The 25,194-nt window shown below is 42.7% G+C and overlaps 1 protein-coding gene across 3 annotated transcripts in view; it reads right to left on the reverse strand.

Moving 5' to 3' along the window:
• MID1 (midline 1) overlaps positions 1 to 25,194 on the reverse strand; it is a 248,295-nt gene that overhangs the window by 98,025 nt on the left and 125,076 nt on the right. For all 3 annotated transcript variants that reach the window (XM_049834645.1, XM_049834644.1, XM_049834647.1), the window contains exon 2: positions 653 to 1,368. In XM_049834645.1, the coding sequence (XP_049690602.1) occupies positions 653 to 1,312 (660 nt within the window). In that variant the 5' untranslated portion in view covers positions 1,313 to 1,368. The remainder of the gene's footprint in view (positions 1 to 652; positions 1,369 to 25,194) is intronic.

Raw genomic sequence — 25,194 nt, forward strand, 5'->3', positions numbered from 1 at the left:
CTACCTGGCAGGAGGTGTGCCAGCAGCTCACCGAACCACGGGAATACCACTAGAAGCCCAGAAAAAATTTGGGTTTGTTTGCAGGACTGCGCCGCCTGTGAGGCCGGGAGGGAGGCAGTGCGGGAAGAGCGGAGCCAGCGTTCCGTTTCCCTGGCCGGACGGGCAGCTGGCATCCCTGAAGCAGGCAGGGATAAATGCATCGCCTGTTAGCGAGGATGCAAAGGACTTTTCACAATGAAAGCAACCAAATGAAAAGTAATCAACAGCGGAGCGTAAGCAAAGAATGCCTGACATTTCAATCAGTGCCCCTCTCTGTGCAGCCAGTGCTAAACATCGCCAGCTGCCAGGAATAAAGCTGTAGGTAGGTAAGAAAATCCACCTAAACAGTAGTATATGCTGCATATTCCTCATGAGAGCTGTAGAGAGATCAAAGCACAACCGAGGAATCTTTCTTTAAGCAAAACCTGACACCGTTCCAAGGGTGATGAGCGAATGCACGTACAGATCTGTACGTGTCCCTCGTCTTGACTACAGACCGCGCACCGACCTTTCCCGACACCTGCCCACGGGAGGAATTTAGCATGCAACCGAAGGGCTCTTCCCTTCCCAACCGCACGCTGCTTGGCGAGAAAGGTCGATAAGTAGCACTAACCTTTAGCTTGTCATAGCGCTCACTTAAAGCTGCCACCTGATGGTCACGGTGTCGCCCGACCAGTTTGCACAAGGCACAGATTAACTGGTCGTCGGTCACGCAGTACATGTTGACTTTCTCGTCCTCGTGCTCCAAGCACATTAATCCCCTGATGTGAGAGTCTGGGATGGGCTCGATGAGCCGGTGGCCGGTGAACGGCTTCTTGTTGGGGTGAGTGGCTTTCAGGCACTCCTCGCAGTAGGAGACCTCGCAGGTAACGCAGGTTTTCACCGCCTCCTGGGCAGGGTCCTGGTCGCAGAACTGGCAGAGGACCTTCTCGCAGGACGACATGCTGTTGCTATCGAACGCCCGCTCCCGGCGGGTCTCGCTGGGGGAATTGGGCCCGCTGACGGAGGCTTTCTGAAACCTGTCGATGATGTTCTGCAGGGTGACGTTGCGCTTGAGCCCGTCTAGACCGCGCTGGCTGAGGGTGATGACATAGCGGCACGTCGGGCACTGGAAGGCGGTGATCGACTCCACCGGCTCGTTGGTGGCGCAGTGGGAGACCAGGATGCGGTGCGCGCAGTTGAAGCAGAGGCTGTGAGCGCAAGGCAGCAGCAGCGGGTCTTCAAACAGCTCCAGACAGATAGGGCAGGTCAGTTCCGACTCCAGTGTTTCCATCTTCAGGCAAAGCTTTCCTGTGGCGTCAGCGAAATCCAGGGAAGCTGATCAGCTGTCTGGAAACACACGTAAAATTCGATTAGGCGAAAGAGAACATGAGGGGTCAGCCGTGGGGGGTTGTCAACTTTCGCCACCGCTCCCAGGGCTATCAACCCACCACGCCGGGCGGGAGAGCAATCTAAAGTTTTGAACCTCCACATGCACACATCAAGGTATTTAAAACGGGACTGCTTTATTCCGTGCCCCCCCCCCCCCCCCCCCGTTCACTTAAGGATGCAAAACAAAAGCTCCTTCTTCGTTTCTTTCTCTTTCCCTTTCTCTCTCATGCGATCGAGGAAAACAGCAGATGTTTCTGTGCATTATTAAAACCCAAAATGATGACCTTCAAGGAGCCTATTACAGCAAAATCAGATTTCTTCTGCAGATGCTGCTTTTGGCTTCACTCATCTAGGAGTAAAACTTTTTAAAAAAACTTCACCTTTGTATAGTATTGTGCAAGGATTAATGCACAGTAACGTAACTGATAACTTTACAATTGGTGTTACAGTTAACAGAGTTATTTTACCAGATTGAAATTTTCATTTGCCATTATAGCAATAGCACAGCCTTTAGACTACATGTCTGTGTTTACTTCCATAAATATATATCTGAATATATACAGGGAATATTGTTTCTAGGAATTGTCTAGGAATGTATCTATGTACGATATACATATCATACACTAGTATACTCCTCCTGTATATTTCAAGAACATATGCAACTGAATTTATACGTACCTCTACTTTTGTGCTTATGTACCTGTACCCATATGCCCCAAAATATATCACACATATGTTTGTAGTAACACAAATATAGCTAGAGGATTGCAGTGTTGTAACTGAAATGCCTAAAGGAAGGCGCGTGAAGTAAACGATAAACAGTAGTTTAGCCCAAATTTCTGATGGTCCTAACCTCCGGTACAAGAAGAGCCTCTGGAGAGTAAGATAGTAAAATGTAGAGAGATAGCGAAACGTGTGATTAGCCTAAGAGGAGTTTGTGTGTGTGTGCATCCACTTTTGCGTGGGTATTCTCTACTGCTGAAACTTATGAGCCACCCCTTGCCTTCGTGGCCTTATTAATCACCTGAAGTGGATGAGGAATCGATGGCTTTTAAAGGGAGGGCATGGGATTTTCTGGAGAACGCAGCAGTACACCCCCGCCAGAGATCAACCGAAACTTCATTTTTCTTCCTTCCCTGCGCTCAGCATTACAGAGAGTGGTTTAGAAAGAGTCGCCCGACGCAGCTCTCCCTGCCTAAGCTCCCGTCAAGGGCCCGTCGCTGCTGCGAGCAGACAGGTCAGTGAAGCAGAAGCAAAAGCTATGCTTCACACTCACAGAGCTGCACCTCTCCACAGCACGATCTATTTAAGCTTTGTTGCTCATAACTGAGGACGGCTTCAGATGGCACAGCTGCATCGTCTTTACACTGTAAAGTCATTGTTTGGTTGGGTGAACGCTTGCCTCCTCCCCTGACCAGGGAAAAGGAGGGATGGACAAGAATCCCCCACAAACAAACCTTGGTTCATTAAGGGCGAGGAGAGCTCAGGGCTCATTAGCAGCCTTGGGAACCAAGCGTGCTTGAACCTTCCGTACTTCACGACAATTAGCGTGGGGAGCGCGGTGGCAGTGGCAGGAATGCTACCTATAACCCCAGTATGAATCACAGCAAAAAGGAAAGTTCAGCAAACAGAGGCAAGGTTCAGGCTGCCCGTTGGTATTTAGCGCTCCTTGCTCTGTGGGAAGAGCAGCGAGGCGTCTGTTCCAGAGGTATGCTTAGAAATTAGGATACTTTGCCTCTTGGCAATAATGCGTCCTTTTATTCTGCCAAGAAATCTGAGCATTTAAAAAATGCACTCACCCCATCACAAAATGTGCTTTCCCGTATCTTCTGTGACGCTGATCTTACTTGAAATAAAGTTCAGTTTGCCAAAGACTAATTCATTTATAACTATCCATCGGCTGCCATAATTGCATGGTGCATCTGGTCAAAATTAAAGGCCTGGCAATTTGATATAAGCAGGAAGACAACTCCCCTCCTCTCTCCTCAGCCATAGCCACACAGCACAGAAAAGATGAAAGACTTTTCTGCAAATGAAGACCAGTTTGTCTTTCTTCCTCTTCACTCTCTGTATCACAGAAGTCCCAGAAGATCAAAATCTCATTCACATTGTTTGAATCCCTTCCACACCACGACTGTGTACCTCATCATCCACTTACACTGCAGACTGAATGCTGTGCTGGAAACGGGAGAAGGGGATTTAGGGTTGGCAGGAGACAACGTTTTAAAAAGGCAAACTAATCATTGCTCATCTATTGGCAGACCAGTGAAAACCTGCCAAACTTTCGGGTTTGTTTCTTAGGACCACGTTTGAAATACGGGGCTTTCTTCCATGCTACTCTTTCTCTACAAAATCCCACCTGCTCCTTCATGTGCCAAACAGTTTCATTCATTTGGTTTCCTTCTTAAAGCACTTTTTTTTTAACCAAAGGCTTTTTTGCGTTACTCATGTAAAAGGGAGACATAGATAAACAGATAAAAGCAGCAGAAAAACATCTGCATCGCTGCCTCATGGAAAGATGTTTGAATCACCGTCATGGCTCTACATAAACACCACCGTCTCAATTGGTGACTAATTCTGATCTATCTGACCTGAATGAGCAGCAGCTCAGCCCTGACTAATGCTATTCAGTATGAGCAAGGGTGCCAAAATCTGATCTTGGACTGTAAACATCTTGGAATAAGAGCCTATCTTCCAAGGCAATCAGAGCTGAGCACACCGATAGAAACCAAAAAATGACACTTCCCCAATAAGTCAAAACACACTGTATCTGGGACTGAATAACGAAACCTTTAAGAGGCACTGAAGAGGGGCTGCATTTTCTGGGCAATCCAATGATTACTCTTTAATCGACTGCTTTCACTTTTAGGTTGGTGCCTGAAGTACAGAGTGTGCTGCTGATCCAGCTACAGATTCTTTCAAACTCACTGGCCCTTGCCTTACGGTTTCATATTCAGTAATTTATTTTTTTTTCTTGAGAGTGGTAGAGAATCCATGGCTACAGTAAACTGGAAGATTAGGCAGAAACTCAATACGCAAGGTTTATATATGCACATGGTTGTATTCCATATTCCGTATTCAACATGGCCCATAAACTGAAAGCCACATAGACAGCCTCCAGACCCAGAAAGAAGGAATTTCAATTACATAATTTCATATCTGCAAAAATGTGGAATTACTGGCAGAAAATTATACTATTACCAAAATATCATTGAAATGAGAAGCGTTCTTTTTCTACCCACAAGAGGTAGTTTTAAGAACAAATATCAAAGTAAAAGCGATTGTCAAAAGTCAAGTGCTATTTAAAAATCAAAAATACACTGAAGTAACTTGGGATTGTGACATCTCCCCAGCACATAATGATTAGTTATGCATTATGTGGTAAGCAAAGCAGTAAATGGAATCCCAATCTCCATGTAGTTCATGGCAAGATTTCTACTAACCCTAGTGGAATTAGCATCTTTATAACCTCTTGTTTTAAGCACGGCAAATTTTGCAGGTGGCATTAATACCTCCAGTTGCTCAGAAGCGCACCCAAAACTCTTCAGACATAAAAAGACATGAGAGAAATTAAAACTAAAGCTGACCCCATGCCAGAGCAGAAGAGGAGTGCGGAGTCCTCCTCCCCTGAGGAGGAAGGAGCGGCAGAGACAAGGGGTGAGGAACCGACCCCAGCCCCCATTCCCTGTGCCACTGGCGGGGAAAAGGTGGAGAAAATCAGGAGTGGAGTTGAGCTGGGAAGAAGGAAGGGGTGGGGGGATAGGTGTTTTAAGATTTAGTTTTTATTTCTCATTATCCTACTCTGATTTGATTGGTAACAAATGAAACCAATTTCCCCAAGTCGAGTCTGTTTTGCCCACAATGATAATTGGTGAATAATTTATCCCTGTCCTTATCTTGACCCACAAGCCTTTCATGATATTTTCCTCTCCCCTGTCCCCCTGTCTGGCTGAGGAGGGCAGTGATAGAGCAGCTTTAGTGGGCACCTCGTGTCCAGCCACGGTCAACCCACTGCAAGTATAAAACTATACTTAAAAATGAATGTGTCAAAAATTCCGGTATACTGAGGTCACTTTTTGTCAGTAAAACACTACAGAATTCTCCCCACGCAGAATAAATCCCTAGCTATTAGAATAAAGTTAGCAGGCGATGTTTTAGCATGCCACGTGTTGCCTCCTGCTCCTTTTCTATTCCAGCTGCTCCTACGACTTTCAGGGAAGGTGAGAAGAGCGTCTACCAGGAGTGAAAAAGCAGTGGAAGAGGATATCCTACGAAGTTCGCTTTCCGCTGTAGTAAAGGTGGAGCTCATTGTATGAATTAAAGCTCTTTCAGTTAATTTTTAAATTGTAGTGAACTCAGTGACACTGAAAGACGAAACAGAGCTGTAGGGCATTCTCGAAATTTTAAGCATCTCACTAAAAAATAGCACTGGGCAAAAGAGCTGGACTTGTGCCACATTCCACAATTCCTTGATGTATTATCTCTCTGGCAAAATCGCAGTTTGTCATGTTTGGGTGAATTATGGCCAAAATACACCCAAGCAGGTTCAAATAGCGTTTTTCTCCAATAATGTGTTCTAACAATTTGTTGTGTTAAGGCTACTACCAAATGCCTACTACCATAAGGCTGTTTCAGCCCTGGTCCTCCAAAGTCATATACAGGAATATTCATAAATGGACGCAAGACTGCAGGCTAAATTAAAGCTTGAACACTTGAAGATTAAGCATTTTTGTAGAAAAAAACTTGCCAACTTCTTCAGTAAGAAAATCTAATTTATTAAATTGCCATTATATGAATATGAAATGAAATTTTATACAAAATATGAACACGTAAGAAATGTAATAAAATGTATTATACATGTATGCAGGCATGTGTGTGTGCATACATAGATGTATCCTAGGTTTATAGTACAAGAGGAATTACAGTCAACACACACGCTAGTCTTGAATAAACTATGGAGTCCTTAAGCAGGCTACTATCATAGTACACAGCTGTAGTTTTCAAAGTGGCAGTATTTTGCTGTTAAGTGCACTATAAAAGGAAAATTTTAAGTTTACATTCTTGTCATAAAATCTGCCATGGGCAATAAAGGAACCACTTGCAATTTCTTCTGTTAGCTCTGGAAAAAAAAAAAACCAAACCCACGCTATTCTTTTTGTCATTTGCTATCCTGTTCTAGGATATACACAAAATTGTCTTGGGAACAACTTTTCCTTCCAGCAAGCAAATGTGGTTGTTTCACATCACATTCAATAAACATTTCAAATGTGATTAAACCAATGGACTGCTTCATAGCCTGGGTTGTCCCAAGTCCTCTACAGCATTCACCTTCTACAGCACAGACACAGAAGTCTATGAGTACTCATGACGCTAGTAATTGCCAGCAGCACGGCTAGTGAGATATTCATGTGAATAGTGTAATTTGTGTAAGTAGTGTAAAACAAATTAATAATCAGAACTCAGAATTTTTTGTTTACAAATGTTTAATGAAAACTTCTATAATGCTGAAGAAAGCAAGCTGCACACACCCTGAAGCAAGCAAATACTTGTTTTCCCACTGGTTTTTATCAAAGCAATGCAAATTAATAAATATTCAAAGGATAGTGCTGTTCAACAGCTCCTGATATGCAAAAACAAATACTCAGCATAGAAGAAAATTACTAGTTTGTCCTAGTTATACATTTTCATTGATAGAAGAATGATTAGCTGCTGTGTCTAGAAGTAAGTTACACGCCGTGTTTCCTTGATGTTGAGATAGTTGTTTGCAACATTTAAAGGATATTAATCCAGCAAAAGCACACCTGCTTTCCTGTTTGGAGTGGTATAAAGCCTAGACAACATCCCTCTCTGGTTGAAACGTATGCTAGTAGGAGAACATATTTTCAAAAAGCCGAATCCTGTGTGTTATTCAGTGAGACGAGAACATTTCACAGAATTAAGGTCTTTGGCACAACATCACATATTCCTTCTCATGAGAGCTAAAACAATAACTGAGCCTCAAAAGCTAACAGGTGAGGAAAAAAAAAATCATCTCCTGTAAATCCCGAGGCAATCAATAAATAGCTGATTTAATATTATCTGTAGTAATATATTAGATACAGTATTACACAGGTGTGCATAAACCTATACTAGTATACATTCAGAATGCTTTTTGACCTTTATTTATTATATTTGTGCAACTCTCATAGCTTTACATTCTTTAGATAGAAGATTTAATATTTCCTCAAAAAGCTTCAGGGGAAGAAAAGCAAAGGATTGTTTAATCTTTAGCACATGTGAATCAGCATAGGTCTACTGGCATCGGCAGTGACCTCCTAACAAATTCATAGCTGAAGGTCGGTTCCAAAACCCTCTTCAACTAAATTTGCACTCTTCATTTGAGAAACGGGTATTTATTCTGGGGTATTTCATAACTATACAACAACAAATATTGAGGAATCGGGTTCACATCTTGGTCTGGATACTGGCAGCAGGGGAAACAACAACTGGAGCAAGCCCCAAAACTTGCCAAAGGGGACAAATTGCTCTATACCACACAGATTTTCTTCTCTCTCATTTCAAGCTGAGAGCTTCCTAGATGATGGATACTACTCTGCAACGAAAGGAAGGTGAAATAATTTTACCCACATAGTAAATACCAAACCCCACCAGTTTCCATAGGGCTTTGGTTGCGTCGTAGAACTGGAAATCTCTCACATTTCCCCAGCTGGGAATTTCACTTGTGTAATGCCTTAGGTGACATGGTACTCCCTGATCTTTAGCGGAGATGATACAGCGACAGAAATAGCCAGAAATAGTTCAGCACATTCCTTTCAGTCATAGGTGTTCACACACATGGATACATAATTTAGTGCAGCTTGGAAACACCGGGGCCCTTGAGCTACTCCAAGTTTTCAGGGAAGATCTTAGGGTGGCTTAAAGAAATGGTTGCGTTCCCTTTCCACCAAGTTGTCCTATGAATTCTTTCCCTGCAGCTAAGTAAAGGGAATCGTAACTACTACTTAAATTCATAATCATCACCTCCACCTAGATAAGGAGATTAGAAGTTCCCAAGGAAGAACCCCAAGGTCTGCTTTCATATCAAAGAAAGCGTTTAAAATAGCAGCAAGAAATGTCCCAGGAACTACAACAGGTATGAAGGTGTGACCTCACCTGCCACAAAGGACTCTAAATTTAAACATCCTGCAAGATGCACTTTTGATGACTAAAGCTCCTTATGTTTATAAAGCTACCCCTACGCATTACAAGGCACACAGCCGCTCGCTGTCCTGCTTTCTGATCCTCATATGCGGTCGTTAAAAAAACCTATAAAAGGTTTTTGATTTTTTTTTTTAGAAAGAACAAACACACACGCTCTCAGAGTTATATTCTGCACATGTGTAAAGACTACAAAGAGATTCTGGCAATTGCAAAACCCACCACTGTCCAACACTGAGGAGCTCCTTCAAATTTATGCCTGCTGTACTCTCAGTACACTGAACTCCATAGGATCAATGGTGTATTTAAAAATCAAGATTGTAATCAGGTAATTAGAAGGGGAAATTGGCTGTGAACCATGGGAGGGTGGAGGATAAGGAACAATTATATCTGCGCTCTGAAGATAATCTATTTTAGACCTCTGACAGCAACCTCTGCCAATGGTGCAGGAAACACCCTCCTCGGCCTTCCTGGGCCCAGGAATAACAAAATGGGAACTGGCAGGGCTGCTCCTCCATTTGGGGAGCAGAACCCTCACATGGCCCCTCGCCAGACCCCGAGGCCAGCTCCGAGAGGAGTTGGGGACATTTCCCGTCCTACTGGTGTCACTGGGGCCACCATAAGCATGCTTTTGGCACCCCACCTTGGGGGAGTAGGTTCCTGTTCTCCATCAGCAGAATGATTTGGGGAGCATTCTTTGGCCCTGTAGACCACAACAGAAATCTGGAAATACCTCATAGCAAATCACCAGCAGAATAAATACGAGAAACCAGTTCCTCTTTCTTGCTGCACAGTGGTTCCTAAACACAGAGGGTGGCTGGTGGTGAACTGGTCTCTGTAGGGTCCCTTGGCAGTCAACAGAAAGGAACGGACATCTCTAAAGCTGTCTCATTTAAACTACCGTAGATTATCTTCAGGATTAAGTAATGCTTATTTCATTCCAGGTATGAAAGGAACTTAAGAACGTAAGAAATTAAGACTACATCAACTAGCAAGTAACTATTTCCAGTGTTCTTGAGCTTTAAAAAAAGAAAATGGAGCATCTACATCTATTCTTTGTTATTCTTATGAGCTCAACAAGCACTCATGTAGTCAAATTTGCTTCCAGTAATTCTCTTCCAGTGTGCCTCATTTCTATCGTTCTTTGTATTTAAAGATCCAAGAGGATACAAAGAAACTGAATGGAGTTGCAGGAGAATGATCCCAAAGCAACCTGTTTCCAGCTGACACTACTGAGTGGGGATTTTTCTGGATTCGGATGGTTCTGGTCCCTGCTGTACGTGAAGGGCATGCGGACAGTTCCTGAGAAGCAGACGCAACGGGGTCTGCACTAAGTCTTAAGACCAGCCTGCTCAGCGAGACAAACCTAACTTCAACTTCGGTATTTTATTCATAGTTTTATGGCAAAACAGTAGCTTGCCTTCCTATACTGCAGATCATGAAGCAGGTGCAAGACCCTCGTCCTTCCAACCGTTCATCCCTGTCCTCCCTGCCATCCCACTGCAGCTCCCTAACGGGCTTCAGAGGGTTGAGTTTCTCCCACTCACAATACCTCGGAGTGTAGTAACAACTTTACTAGTCCTCTCCTCAGGTTGCTTGGCATTATCAAATGGCAGTATTAACCCAAATAACCCAAAACGGTTAGTGCACGAGTAAAACAGCGCATGAGTAAAAATTCTGATGCCGACACAACAGGACACAAAATGAAAACAGCAAAATCAACTGTGGATAGAAAGAGGTACAGAGTTGGGTGTAGTGGTTCACGAGGCGGTGTTCTGCCCCTAAGACACTCAAGGGTTTGGCATCCCAACCCAGCCTGTTCAGTGGGGTACCACCCTTCACTCACAATGAGATGCAAAGTCTCAGTTTTTATGCCTTGCGAATAAAGCTAAATCCTAAGAAGGTGGCAAGTTTCCACTTAACCTCTCTTGAGGACTTTCTGAGTCATGTCAGCTGGTGCTTTTTGCAAAGAGCCAGTAATGCTCTGTTGCTTACCAGAGCCATGCCCAGGTGTATTTTATTTCTTGAGAAAGAGTTACTTAACAGAAACTTACCATAATAAACCCTGGTGATCTCAAATATTTTCTTCTATTCATTTACATCCTTTAAGAACATTATCCTTTAAAGACTTTTTAAAGACCTGAGACAAAACCAATCATTCACCACAGCCACATAATCTTGCCTCACAGGTTTTTAGTAACCACACTGTGGCAAAACTTCATTGCTTCGAGCTAAGAAATTAAGCGGCAAAGGGCTGTGTTGCATCAGCAGTGTAATTTGCAGCTTAGAAACTGAAGTGGTAAATACTAGTAGTCTTTTTAAACCCTACTGATGACCAGAGAGATGCTCTGGGAGCTGCAGTAAATTAGGAAACCAGGTAACATCGGTTTCTAAACCAGCTAGTGAAGTGATAAGAAAAAAATGATCCAATTTACCCGAGATTCACTTGACAGTAACCAGAAAACTGTACAGCAGCCAGGAGATCCAATATTAAATTTAATCTCACTCTGCCCACTGGAAGTGTTGTGGTTTTGAACCGTCACTATACGGTGTCTTTGTAACTTAAGAGTCCCAGTTCCCTCCAGCCCTGGGATGTGGGTGGTGTTTGGTTTGTCCAGCTCTTCTCCTGTGCTCAAGGAGATCCTGATCAGGGGAAAGGCCTTGCTGAGTAGCCGCATGAAATGAATGGAAAGTGCTTTTTCACTACCTGGCTATGGCTGTGTTCTGCCAAACGTACGCACACATAGGCTCGCACACACATGCGCGGGAAAAGCTCAAGTAAAAGGTTCTCAATGTCACTCACAGAATAGCTTAGTAGCTTTTAAGGTAGCATGGAAAGAGAAAACAACAGCTTAATTACATGCCTTTGAGACGCTCCTCACCAACAACATATAAAGTCTCACAGTTTATCTCAGAAAACTAGAATAAATTGTAGATTTCCTGTCAGCTAGCAAGCAGGTCGCCGTTACTGTAATGAAGAGAGCAGCACTCATGAAAGAATTACTGGCGTGCATCTGCACGACCTCCAGCCTCAAGCTTTTTTTCCAGGAGCTTATTAAATATGTACTTTAAAACTTGACAATGTCAGCTTATCTTGCTGTCAGAGAATTGCTCGGCTTGAAATATTGTACTGGGCAAATCACATTAGAAATTCTTTACCTGTGAACTATACATGCTTCTGATCTTCCTAAATGTATGGTGTGTTTTGTGGACTTCTGTGGATACAGAACTTGCATATAAAATAACTGTAGTGACCAGACCATCACTGTGAGCATACTGGTGCCAAAAAGTACATCCTTTGAAAAAACATCATCTCTTGGCCCTCATATTTAAACACGTCATCGCTTTAGGTTATGTAACTTCATCAGTTACAAATACATAAATGGGATTTGAAAGACTTCGCACAAGGAGCGGAGCAGGCTTTAGGGAATGACCATATTTTTTTCATTCTTCTCATGTAAATATGTATCTCAGCCTTCATCTGTTATTTTTAAAACAGAATTGTAATGTTCCAGATACAAACAGTATGCAGATGCTAATGCCCTCTTTATCTCTCTCGCTAGTTTTACGACAACTAACAAGACCACAATAAGCCCTCGTTTGAAAACACAAAACGAAAAATACTCTTTGCTAAAAAAGTTCCCTTTTTCCCTGAGTTGTCAGTACCGAAAAGATAACTCATCACAGCAACAGAGCAAACTTCAACTCCTCCCCTACGCCTGCTAAACGCATTATAAAATACTCCCTAAACTACTTGCAACGGCAAGCCTACGCGTACGCCTTAGCTCCAGCTCCTGAGAAGTCACCCAGCCGCATACCCACCGCTGGATCCCGCCCTACATCTTCTGGCCGAAACATCGCTGCAGCGACAGGGACCGCGCCGACCCTCTCCAAAAAGCACCGGCAGCCCAGCTGGGACAGGGGGTAGCAGCCACCGCCGTCCCCGTAATCCTGCGGCAGCACCGGCTGCGACTGTGAGACGGTCACGGCCGAAACACAACAGGAAAATCTCCCCTACAATTGCAGGAAAACCCGCTCCACCTAACCGCCTCCGCCAGGATCCGCGCTCCCCAAGCCAGCCCTTCGCCTTGCGCCCACAGCAAAATATCTCCTCTCCCTCCCACGGGCCGGCCTCGGTGGGCTGAGAAGGTGGGAAGAAATGGATCCTCTCCCAGAGGAGCATCCCCGCAGCCCGGGCGAGGGCAAGCTCGGACCTGGGGGGGGCAATTAACCAGCGTTAAATGAGGGCTGGCAGCACCCAGGCCAGTAACAGGAGGCTGACCCGGACTGGTCAAACCTGTCACGTGCAAAACGAACGTTTCCGAAGTTGCTGTTCTCCAGAACGGCAGACTTGCGGTAAATAACCGGTTCATGGGGGGTTTTTTTACTGTTTTCTCCAAATATTACTCAAAAACTTAACAGCACAAAGTCCAGCAGGAGTTTGCCAAAAGTGGGGACAGTTTGAAAGAGCATAGCACCTGAGGGAAAGACTTTTTTTGCTACAATCACCATGGAGACCCCACTTTCTGAAATTCAGCAGGTGAAACACAAGATGCTAGCAGTTGCTTAATTTATTTTTTTATTTTTTTTTTACCCAAACTTGCATGTAAGCGGCAAACTGCAACAGAAAACTAGAAATGCTTCAGCAAAGCGCCCAGGAGGAATCCTGACTGAAGTCACACCAGACATTCGGTCTCCAACAAAGGTGTTAAAAATTCATGCAAAGTGGAAACAGCAGGAAAGAATTGCTTCCTCCTGTTCTCTGTTTTTCATGTTGCAATGCTCTCTTTCATACAATGGTAACACAACAAAGTGAAACAAAACATACCTCAGACATTCGAGCATAAGGTTGCAAATCCACGCTGCCTTTGGTCTTTCTTCCATGGACGAGCCTACACTTTGTTCTCATTGAAACAATAAACAACTGTTGTGATTATTTAATTTCCTATTCATTTCATTTACTTGAAACCATAGACCGGAGCCCTCACAAACGTACACTCTTCATAAGGTTTTTAAAGGTTTCTGCTGGCAATGTCTGTTAGCATGTGTGTGCAATGACAGCTTGTAACATGCGAAATGAGCATGCAGAAGCAAGACAGATGTGCAGAGGGATTATGATTATTGGAACTCTTTTCCATGGTATTAAATGTCCATGGATAATCTATAGTCAAGTCAAGTTATAAGCAGCCCAGCAGGGGCCAGAGCACAAGTCCTAGCCGGAAGGATTTTAGGTTCTTCAGTTCATATCCCAGCCTTGATCTTTCATTAAACAGCAACGTGCAGTTTCTTTGGACCTTTCCTCCAGCCATGCTGGCTCACACTCATCCAGACGCATTTGGCATCAACCAGTCCAAAGACTAGTATTATTAGCAGGTGCTGCCCTGCTGCTCTGTTTATCCACATTATACTTAGCCTGAGTTTTTCATGCCCTCTGCTTGCAGACAACCAGCCACAAAGTTCCAATAATAAATAGTTTTTTACATTTAAATCTTCTCCTTAATCAATCCTGAAAGTGATGCAAAACAATTCCAATAATCTTAATTCTACTGATACATCTGCCTTGATTTCTGCATGCTTGCTTCTTCAGTTTGAGGGGAACATTGCATACGTTTGAATAGACGACACTTGAAAAAGCTTTCAAAACTTATCTGAGTGTGTCTGTGTGATGGTATGCCCGCAAAGGCTTCAGTGCACTTGTCACTGCATGTACACAAGTATGCACACACACACACGCATGTGGGCAAGGAAATAATTATGTGTTCAAATCCATAGCCTCAAAACCTTCTGCTTGTGCCACTGGCTACGCTACTTTGTTCCAGCTATCGTTCAAGAACCTTAGCTTAAGATAGAGTATGCATCTCACAAATATCCCCATCCCCTACCATGCTAATCTCCCTTCTTCCACTTTCTGAACTCATGTGTCAAGTGTAAAATAGACGACTTCTAGCCTCCCTCCTCTGCAATATCTATCAAAATTCATGAAAGCCCCGCTAGACAAGCCTTTGGACACGGAGTTAGATTCTCAGGTAGCAGAAGGACTGAGATATATAACTGAATACGATCAAATTATCACAGTTTAACAAGATACCGTCCGAGCTCAGTGCCAGCACAGCTGTGGATTTGCATACTTACGGTCCCACTAAGAGCTTTGGTGAATCTTACCACGGAAACGCAAGATGTGTTAGCCACCAATGGCCCCTTTCTGCTAAAAGTTACCACCTACACCACAGAATCAGTAGATTATGTGCTGAACCACGGCCCATGAGTTTCTTTGTAAGGTATAAACTAAAAAATGACTGCTTAAGGTATATATGGTTGCAGCAGGTTACAGCAGGGGAAAGAAGCGGAGAGCTGGTGACAGTAATTTCTTAAACTACGTCCAAGAGATTCACTAGATTTCAGCTGGTAATATCCCTAGCGCAGCCAAGTTGTGAAGAATTTCAGTCTAAGACTCTGAGCTAATATATTACTAGAGAGGTAAGTTAATGTATCTAAATTTAACATAGCTCAAGGCTCAGATACTTAACGAATATCTATCTACTGAACCACTGTAAAATTATTATTTCATCATGTGTGAGTTCTAAATTATGTATTTCTGATGACAGAATCTCCAGAATGTATCTATTTGCTGTGCCGCCTTCCGTTTCTGCAGAATTCAGGGTCTGCTCTGCATGGCAAGAGTTTGGCCAGTGCGATCCTGTTGTCCAAGGGAGTGCCAAATAGCATGCTTCGTATTCTGCACATCCCACAGCTGTACTGTGTAGTAACCCAGTACAGTGTTCTGGTTACAATGCTCCTTGCAATCAAGACACAGAGCACCTTAGGAGCTGGAGCAGGTCAACAACAGGATAGAAACAAGCAGGTGCCCAAGTCGATTACAAGAAATTCTATTTCCACAAAGCATTCCAAGTCCTAGAAAAAAGATAAAACCAGGACTGACTGGGAGAAGCAACTTAGATGGGGCACAAAACTGTACTCCAGTGTCACTACTGGAATTCACTGACCTACAAGCATCCACAGTACAGCTTTTTGCTGGGTTCAGCTGTCTCGCTAACACATCAGGCATAAATACCTTGGTAAAAACAGCTGGACTTGAAAATCGGTCCAGGTGTTTTTAAAGAAAGCTAGAAAATAAGATTTTTACTTGTTGGTCTGGAAATCCTAATATGCCGATTCCAAAACCTCATTTTTACTGCTTTGCCATCTGCCCACAAAAGAGAATTCTCTATGCCACTCATTCCGTGTGCAGAACTGAAATACGATCTTTGTTTTAAAGCTCATTACTTGTGGAATTTTATTTTATCTTATTTTGATGGACAGGGGACATACATTTTTAGATTGATAGGTGCTGCTGCCAGGCACATACTGCAAACAATCGGTCCGCTGTCTACGGAAAGCAGATGCCATAGCGTGGTATAACGAGGTCATAGTGGAGCTGTAATATTAACAATTGGAACAAATATGCTAATATGTCTGCAGTTTGTAACTTTCTCACAGGCAAGCACACTCACGTAAATTACTAATTCTGTACAGCTAATCATAGGATTTTATGCTGGCGAAAAATAACAACAGTAGATTGGTTAAAAATAGTCTCTCTCCATTCTTTCTTCTTTTGCCATATTGTCGGTCAGCACAGAGGGGTGATCCAAAAGACATTTGCGACTTACTCTTTTGCTGAACAGAGCCAGAGTTGGAACAGCCTCATCGCTTTTCCAAACAGCATGCCAGAGATGCAGGGCTCTCCTGCCCTTCGGTCCATTACGGATCAGTTGCGTCCTCTGCCCACCCCAAGGAAGAGAAGGGGAGAAAGCATAGATGCTCCTGCCTTTTAGTCAGTGTCTGCACCTTGTGATTCTCTTTGTGCGTCAAGGACGTGGAAGGAAGAAAAAGGCAGTCTGGCTTTTTGGAAAAATGAGGAAATGTCATGTCAGCAAGAGCAACTCATGTGCTACAATATGAACAGCTTCTTAATATGAAACTGTTTCATATGAATGCCGAGTACCAATTCTCCTTCAAATAGTTGTTTAATATTAATTGCTCTTTGAGCTATAAAACCCCTGTTGTCTCATTGATGGAAGTCTTAAGATAACGGTGGGTGACTCTATACACATATGTCATTTTCCCCTCTAATGCTTCATCTGCATTTTATAACAGTATTTAAATATTTTAATTTAGCCCAATAAGACATACTATAAATGACCCACCATTAATGCTCTCTGGAGAAAGGCAAACTGTAATTTCAACAGCAGCATGTGATCCTGAAACACTTTGTGCCTTGCTGGAGGAGCAACGTGTAGTACTCGATTCATATTAGATGAATAGATTATTAATTGCACCATCAAATACCTGATTTCCCTTATTCAGACAAAATAGTATCTTTCTCAACTTGAAAGTAGGCCACAAACAAAAACTCCCCTTCCTTGCAATGTACAGCAGCTACTTGTAATCTTGGGGAGTAGGTGAGGCAGGGAGAGGGAAAAATCAAAGCTACTCCCATCCCATTTCACTGCTACACAGGACTTGCTTTTAATAGTTCCCTGTGATCAATGAAGCCATTTGCTCAGTGCTGCATTTTGGGGTTTGGACAGAGAAAGAGAGTAATTACTCTGTTCCCGATTGTTAGATTAACGATACAGCACTGAATGCTAATCTGTCCCCTTGAAGGGCATTGAAGGAATGATCAAGGCAGGAGTATGAAAACTCCAGTAGGACCAAATTATCAAAAAAGATTTGAAGAATATCAGCGTGCAAGTGTATGCTTAAAAACAGGGGCAAAAGACAAAAACTACCCCAGCCAAATCCACAGGAACTTCTTCCTTTTTATGTCTTCTCCTCCAGCGTGGCCTAAAGGATTGTTTACCTGTTCAAACTCATCACATGAAAAGGTTTTCTACTGAAAAGATAAGAAAATTCTTTTCTTTCCCTTTGTTGTAAACTGCTTTTTAGCAGTATGATGCCGAAACAAACTTGATCTGAAACTTACTAAACATGAAGCCTGAGGTTTCTAAAGACATCTTCTGAAGTCAAAGTCTCTGCTACAGTATTTGGAAAGGCAATTAATCCTAAATAGTGCAGAGGACAATGAGATCTCAAATCTAGGAAGCCTCAAAACTTCCAGAGGTTTAGACAGCAGTCTTGATTTTGAGGCTGCTGGCTATATCTAAATCCCCCAGTGTTCTATACTTTTTTTAAAAAAATTTTTTTAGCATATAAGGCAGATTAGTCTCTATGGTGAAGGTGCTTTACAAAGAGGATGCCTGATTATGCTTTACCTCTCTACATGATCTGATTCAGAAAACTGGGATGCGAGTATCATGTTAACACACTTGAGAAACACTGCCTGAATCTGTTCATGTTTTTATACAGTGGCCACAAGGAACTGCATTAGAGAACCAATTTAAATTTATATTCATAAGCGTTGTAACATAAACTTTAGTGTCACAGGAAGATTATGTGGTATTCATGAGTAGCATTACAAATCTACACTTCCAGTAATTAAAAGTATATTTTAGCCTCATACCCAGCTCTCAGTTTTGCTGAGGGCAACAGTGATGCTTCAGTGTTAAAAATCGAAAGAGGAGTTTCCCAAAGAGATCTGCAAGCACAGGCGCTATGCTCAATACGGAACAATTAGTATTTCCATGTCCAAGTGTCTTAGTAAGTACCAAGTTGTCTATTCTTTGCTTTTAAGCCAGCATTCTTGCTGGAAGTGATGCAAGTTTTGAGTCACATAAAGAATACAGAATTAGGTCAAGGTTTCTTTAAAAAATTACATTTAACACAAAATTCCTGAAAATTTGCAGAAAAGTGATCAAGACTGATAGATATGAAACACCCACATTAAACATAAACCTTATAAGACATAATATGTTATCTCTAGTGACCCAGATACTGTATGTTCACAGGCAAGTCCAACTACGTTTCTCTTTGCCATACATACTTCCTACAGGTTATGCTTTGTATTACAGAAATTAACATATTCCCAAGCAACTACACAATACTAGGAAAGTACACAGCACGCTCTATTACCAAGCTATTACTTTAATCACAAACTTAGGAATGCATACTGGAATCTATTATGTGCATATTAATAAAATGTTGTTTCAAATGACTCGCACAAATACGTGATAAATGCCTTTCTCATTCACATGCACACATGTGAATTGCAGGTGAAACTTCAGTTCTGTTTCCAGCTAAAGCCATAGTTCAACAGCTTTCCTATAAAGCGTGTGTCTTCTTACTGCAAATAGTAGTGGCAATTGCTCTGCAGCCACTAAGAGACAGCATCAGATACATGAATTTCCTGGGAATGCTAAATAAAGTTAAGTTCATAGACAAATACTTAGAGGATTAGAGCCAAAGCATGTGTATGCTAATGAAATGATCTTTAGTCCTGAGAGTATATCTATTGTCTTCCAGGGATATTCCTATATTCACTGTACCAGTATATTTGAAAACGAATGAGGACCATTAGTAAATTGAAATTAAGAGCCTTGAAATGTATTAGTAAAAGAAAGCTGTGCCTTTTAATAAAGAACATTAACTCATAAAAAACAAAGCAAAGCATCAGGGAACACAAATCCTCACTTAACAGCATAGGGCCTGTTGAGTGACTTAAGCGCATTTTACATTTGCAAAAGACTGCAGGATCGAGAGTCTCAATGTATATGGAAACATATACGACCTTATGTTTTTTTCCTAAGAGTTTATCAAGTTAAGAGATATAACTATTTACAAATGAAAATGTGTAAAAGAGGAGGATTATGGATATTCAATGTCCTCAATGGAAAGCAAATTGCTTAAAACATAAAAATGATATACTTAGTCTACAGTTAGTTCAAAGACTGGTTCGTGTAACCTCACATAAAATGAATTTAAACACAGACCTCTAAAGACTGCTAAAGAAAACTTCTCCACAAAGGCTGGCCTTGCTGATTATGCTTGATTTATGTTTGATTCATGTTTTTCTGATTCTCCAAGAAATATAAATCACTGTAACGCAATACATATTATTTTTGTATGCACTAATGACCTGTTAGTCCGATTTTTCCTCCATTCAAAAACAAAAGAGGAGAGAATTCATAAACAAACATGGATTGCAAAGAGCTTTTTTACAAAGTTCAAGTTTTAATTAATGAGGCCATTATAGCCAGAAGCCCTTGTTAAACGTATAGCTCTAATTAATCCCTTCAATCAATCACTCTCCCTCTTTAAGTACTCATGATTTGCAAGAAATCAAATGAGCACCAATCTTGGGTAACAGAGCAACCATTTTTTTCTATTTTATTAAATCTCTAATTATCTAGCAACTTTCCTCTTGTGTCATACTCTTTACTCTTTATTCTCTTGTCAGTGTCTTCATCAGGGTGGTGCACCTGCATCTAGACAGAAAAAACACAACTCATTGCCACAGTACGGATTAAGGACTCATGCAGGTATTCTCTCCCATCAGCCTGAAAGAAGAGCCTGTCACTACAGTTGTAGGTTCTCCAGAGCCCCTGCAGTTCTTGGTATCACTATCACTGTACTCCATGTAAAGGAGTTTTCCCCAAAAAGTAATGCTGACCAAGAGACAAGGAAATACAATCCAGTTTACCTTCTGCTTTTCTTCAAAGGAATCTCTTGCTACGGTAACCTATCATAAATTACAAGTAAAAACATACCTCTCGGCTCAAAAACAATGGGAAACAGGGCATTTCTTCTCAAGCAAGAGAAAAGGAGGAAGCTTAAATAACAACAAAGTGTAGTAGGCAAACCTAAGAACAAAGGCTCCAATAGTGACTCAAGAAAAATATTAGCTGGTTATTTAAGCAGTAACAATATCTTTAGAGAGGAATTGTCATGAAACTTCCAGGTCTAGAGCATGAAATTTTCCAGCCTGACAAAGTCCTGTAACTGGTATCAGTGTTAAACTTCAAGTTACTGTTGATGAAGAAGCCATCACACAGTCAATTATATGTTTCAAAAGCTAAACATCGTACAAGACTAATATTAATATGCCACAGAGAAGACCAGCTGAGAATAATGCATATTGCAGCTATTAATTTTAATCTACCTGAACCTCAGATTTATAATACAGACGTACTTTTCCACAGAAAACAGTCACGCTAGATTAACCAAAAGTTCTCTTCACTGTTGCCATGGGAAAGCTATGTCCCATAGAATATGTGTGAGTTAAGAGAAAACTGAGGAATAAACCAGTTACTGATTGAACTTTTCCCAGGAATACCCACTCTACTGCTGGCAACAGGGAGATGGACAGCCATCTGTGTGCCCATTTCCATCAGTTATTCCTCTGAGAGCCCTTTTCTATTTTTGGCGTTCATAACATCCCGTTGGCAATAAGATCCACTGTTGATTTTAAGCTTTGGACCTGCTGAGCAATAATTTCACAAAAAAGCAGATGTGATGCCTAGTAGTACTTTACATAGCGAAGCTGCATGGCTATCCTGGGTTTGCGTGGCAAGGTTTTGGTAGCAGATGGGGGGGCTACAGTGGTGGCTTCTGTGAGAAGCTGCTAGAAGCTTCCCCTATGTCCAATAGAGCCAATGCCGGCCGGCTCCAAGACGGACCCGCTGCTGGCCAAGGCCGAGCCCGTCAGCGATGGTGGTAGTGCCTCTGGGAGAACAGATTTAAGAAGGGGAAAAAAAGTTGCTGCCCAACAGAAACTACAGCCAGAGAGAGGAGTGGGAACATGTGAGAGAAACTACTCTGCGGACCGAGGTCAGTGAAGAAGGAGGGGGCAGAGATTCCCCTGCAGCCCATGGTGACGAAGACCACGGTGAGGCAGGCTGTCCCCCTGCAGTCCAGGGAGGTCCACGGGGGAGCAGATCTCCACCTGCAGCCCGGGGAGGACCCCACGCCGGAGCAGGTGGGTTCCCGAAGGAGGCTGTGACCCCGTGGGAAGCCCGTGCTGGAGCAGGCTCCTGGCAGGACCTGCAGCCCCATGGAGAGAGGAGCCCACGCTGGAGCAGGTTTGCTGGCAGAACTTGTGACCCCGCGGGGGACCCACGCCGGAGCAGTCTGTGACTGAAGGACTGCAGCCCGGGGAAGGGACCCACGCTGGAGAAGTTTGTGAAGAACTGCAGCCCATGGGAAGGACTCACCTTGGAGAAGTTGGTGGAGGACTGTCTCCCATGAGAGACACCCTACAGCGGAGCAGGGGCCGAGTGCGGAGTCCTCCTCCCCTGAGGAGGAAGGAGCGGCAGAGACAAGGGGTGAGGAACAGACCCCAGCCCCCATCACCGGGGGAGGAGGGAGAGAGAACCAGGAGTGGGGCTGAGCCGGGCAGGAGGGAGGGATGGGGGGAAGGTGTTCTAGGGTTGGGGTTTACTTCTCAATATCCTACTTTGATTTGATTGATAATAAATGAAACTAATTTCCCCAAGTGGAGTCTATTTTGCCCATGATGGTAATTGCTGAGTGATCTCTCCCTGTCCTTATCTCGACCCACGAGCTTTTCATTATATTTTCTCTCCCCTCTCCAGTTGAGGAGGAGAGTGATAAAGCAGCTTTGGTGGGCACCTGGCCTGCAGCCAGGGTCAACGCACCACAACGGCATTTTAATATAAATTGCAAATTCAATTTTCCATTCCAGGTAACATTTATTTGCCACAGCTATCACTAATTTATTCTACTAGCTCTTTTTAGATCAAATAGAAAAAGCAGAAGTCCCTTGAAAAAATAAAGTTACTGGGCTGCAAAGAATGGACTAGGTTGGGTTATTCTTTAGCCACGTTTGTTGACTTAGCTCAGTTCTCAGTTGCCAGTAGAAACAGCCGCCATACTCTGCAATTTTCCTCTCCACTTGTCAGTCCTGTATGTATTATCAGCTCAGGAATGCAATAACTTCTCTTTTCTTCCTTTTTTTTCTTTCCCACCTTCTCCATCTAATTAATGCCAAACTGAATAAATGTGTCTTTGTGAACTACTCAGACATAGTAGCGGCTGCTCCAGGTAGCTGCTCCAGGTGGTAGTTCATGCCCATCCATATTTCACAAAGCGACCAAACAGGTTCAGCAACACCTGACATCCAAGAATGACTTTAAAAAAAAAAAAAAAAAAAAGCTAAAAAACCAGACAGACAAGACACGCCAAACAACCCACCTTTGGATTACTCTGCACTAATTTCTATGAATCTGTGGTAAATTCAAGATCATGATGATTTTTGTGTAACAAAGAGAGAATAATTCCATTTTTTCCATAACAAACAAAAAGAATCTGTTCAAAAGCTTGAATGATGGCCACAGTGCACCTATTAAACAGCAGCCAGGTGTTTCATTGTTTTTCTGGGAAACCAATCTGGCTGGCAGCTAGCTCCCCCTGACAGGAGACTTGCTATATCAGTCTTAAATTCACAGACTCTTTCAGGTGGATGTAAAGATGTAAAAGTCACAGTTTTCTCAGCACCTTTGTTTTCTGCTGGATCAACCTAATGTTGTCTTCTGCTTGCATTTCTCCTAGCTGAGAAAATCCCCTAGCAGAAGCTGAACACTCATCATCTCCTTTCTAGCCACAAAAAAATGACAAAGAGGTGTCGTGTCACCTGAGATGCTGGAGAAAAGAAGTAGCTACAGTATGCCAGACAGAACATTTTTGCTGCTACTGGAAGTTAGAGTAAATATAGTTGTTATATCCTTTGAGACTGATGTGTTAAGGGCTCTGCTCCTGCGCTCTGTTTTGCAGTGTTTCCTACTCCTTCTAAGTTCCTCATCAGCACAGACACCCGCATCCACAATAGCGGCAGAACCATCATCTGCCATGGAGTCACACCTGGAATATAAATCCACGCTTTGATCCGTTCACTCCATGATTAGATTTCTGCAGCTTCTTTTCCCATCTTCAGTTAGGAAAAGACAACTTCATCCATCTCTAGTGCCACAGCCAGGATGAGCTGGATAGCATGGGGCTGATTATATTGTCAAGAAACAGGTCTGAGAACGGGCAAGGGGGCAGGGCAGGAGATAGGTATTGCTTAAATTACATTTCCTGTGTCAAAAGATTGATAGGTAAGTTCCTCTAGACGTGACTGAGAGCAAAACTTAAATTTTAGCCATTGAAAAGCTAGGCAGAATTTTAGCCAGCTGCTTAGGTTCTGTCTAGAAAAGGGAGTGAAACAGTACCCCAGGATGGGATAAATCTTCCTCTGGAGACAGATGCCCGAAATAGATCGCATGAGGGTCCCTTTGTAGGTAACCATCTCTTCCACTGTTAACTCAGAGAAAGCCAGTGCAGCCAGGATATTCTGGGTTCCTGCCCTTCAGGCAGCTAAACCAGTCCTCTCTGGAAGGGAGGAGGACATAGAATTGCAGCGGACAAATAGCTGATATCCAGTTTATATGACTTCCTTCAAAGCTTGCTCAGGTTCCTGGATTGCCATCAGGAATGGATGACCCAGCGTTCAAGACTCTGACAAAGGCCAGACCTACTTAAGCCAAGCAGAAATGGGCAGAGCTTGTTCCACTGCGTATTTCCCCTTTCCACTCACCTTGCAAATGCACTTGGAAGACTTCCAGATGTAGTGGTGAGGGGAGATTCTATCTTAATGACATAAAAATACTCACACAAGCCAGGGCAAGAAATTAAGTCCATTTTCAGCAGCTTGCTTTAGCCCAATTTTGAACAGTACCTAAAATACTGATTAAAGCCAATGGCAGCTCTCATTTCCAGCCCATAGGAACCATGCCTTGAAAAATCCCTCATAGAAGCCACTTCTATATTTTTGCTTGTCTTTAAAATCTATCAGCAGCCTTACATATGTGAAAGGGCCACGTATGGACACCTTATTTGTTAAAATACTACTTTTAGGATATCTTCTGGCGTGTTTCCTTCCCTAAACTAGGGACACCTCTAGAAAATAAGGATTAGTTTAAAACCCTGGCAAGAAGCATGGCAGGTCTCCTGTCCAAAAGATACAAGCAAGACAGAAAAGATGAGGTGGTAGCAGCAGAACCTGGCACAGCTTCCAGCTCATCTTGAGTTGCCTATAATTTAGCAATGAAACAACAGAGTTCCTAAAGCAGGGGGAAGACCAGATTCTGAAGCATTATTCTGAGAAAGATCCTGTGTAAGCCACCAAGTTTTACAGTCCTAAATGTGTAGAATACCCTGCAGCTGTCGTGCAGTCCATTTCTCAGGCAGTAATGCCAAATGAAAAATTAAAATAAAAAGAAGAAAGAAAAAAAGAAGTGAATCTATTGGAAATAGAACTGATAGGACTCGTTTTTCTTATCTGTATTTCTAAATTTAACTATATACTGTATTCTGAATGATCTTCTTTGTTGCCAACTTAGGCATTCTACTTGACAAGATATTAATTTTTTTCCCTTCTTTCAAAGGAAATGAATCTAAAGGACAGGAAAGTAATTTATGGCATGCTGCTTTGTTCTATTAAAAATGTATGGTCCTTAAGGACTCCATGTGTTTCAGCTAATCTGAAGTAAATCTATCGGACTAAAACCATCAGCAATACGTTACGCTCTCTGTTCAAGGAGCTGAGCGTACCAGCCACTCAATGAGATATTCTCTGGAAATGATCAGAAACCAACAGATTCTCCTCCCATTAGCATGGATGAGATGTGCAAGAAA

This window comes from Accipiter gentilis, chromosome 31 (assembly GCF_929443795.1).
Source record: "Accipiter gentilis chromosome 31, bAccGen1.1, whole genome shotgun sequence".
NCBI lineage: Eukaryota > Metazoa > Chordata > Aves > Accipitriformes > Accipitridae > Astur > Astur gentilis.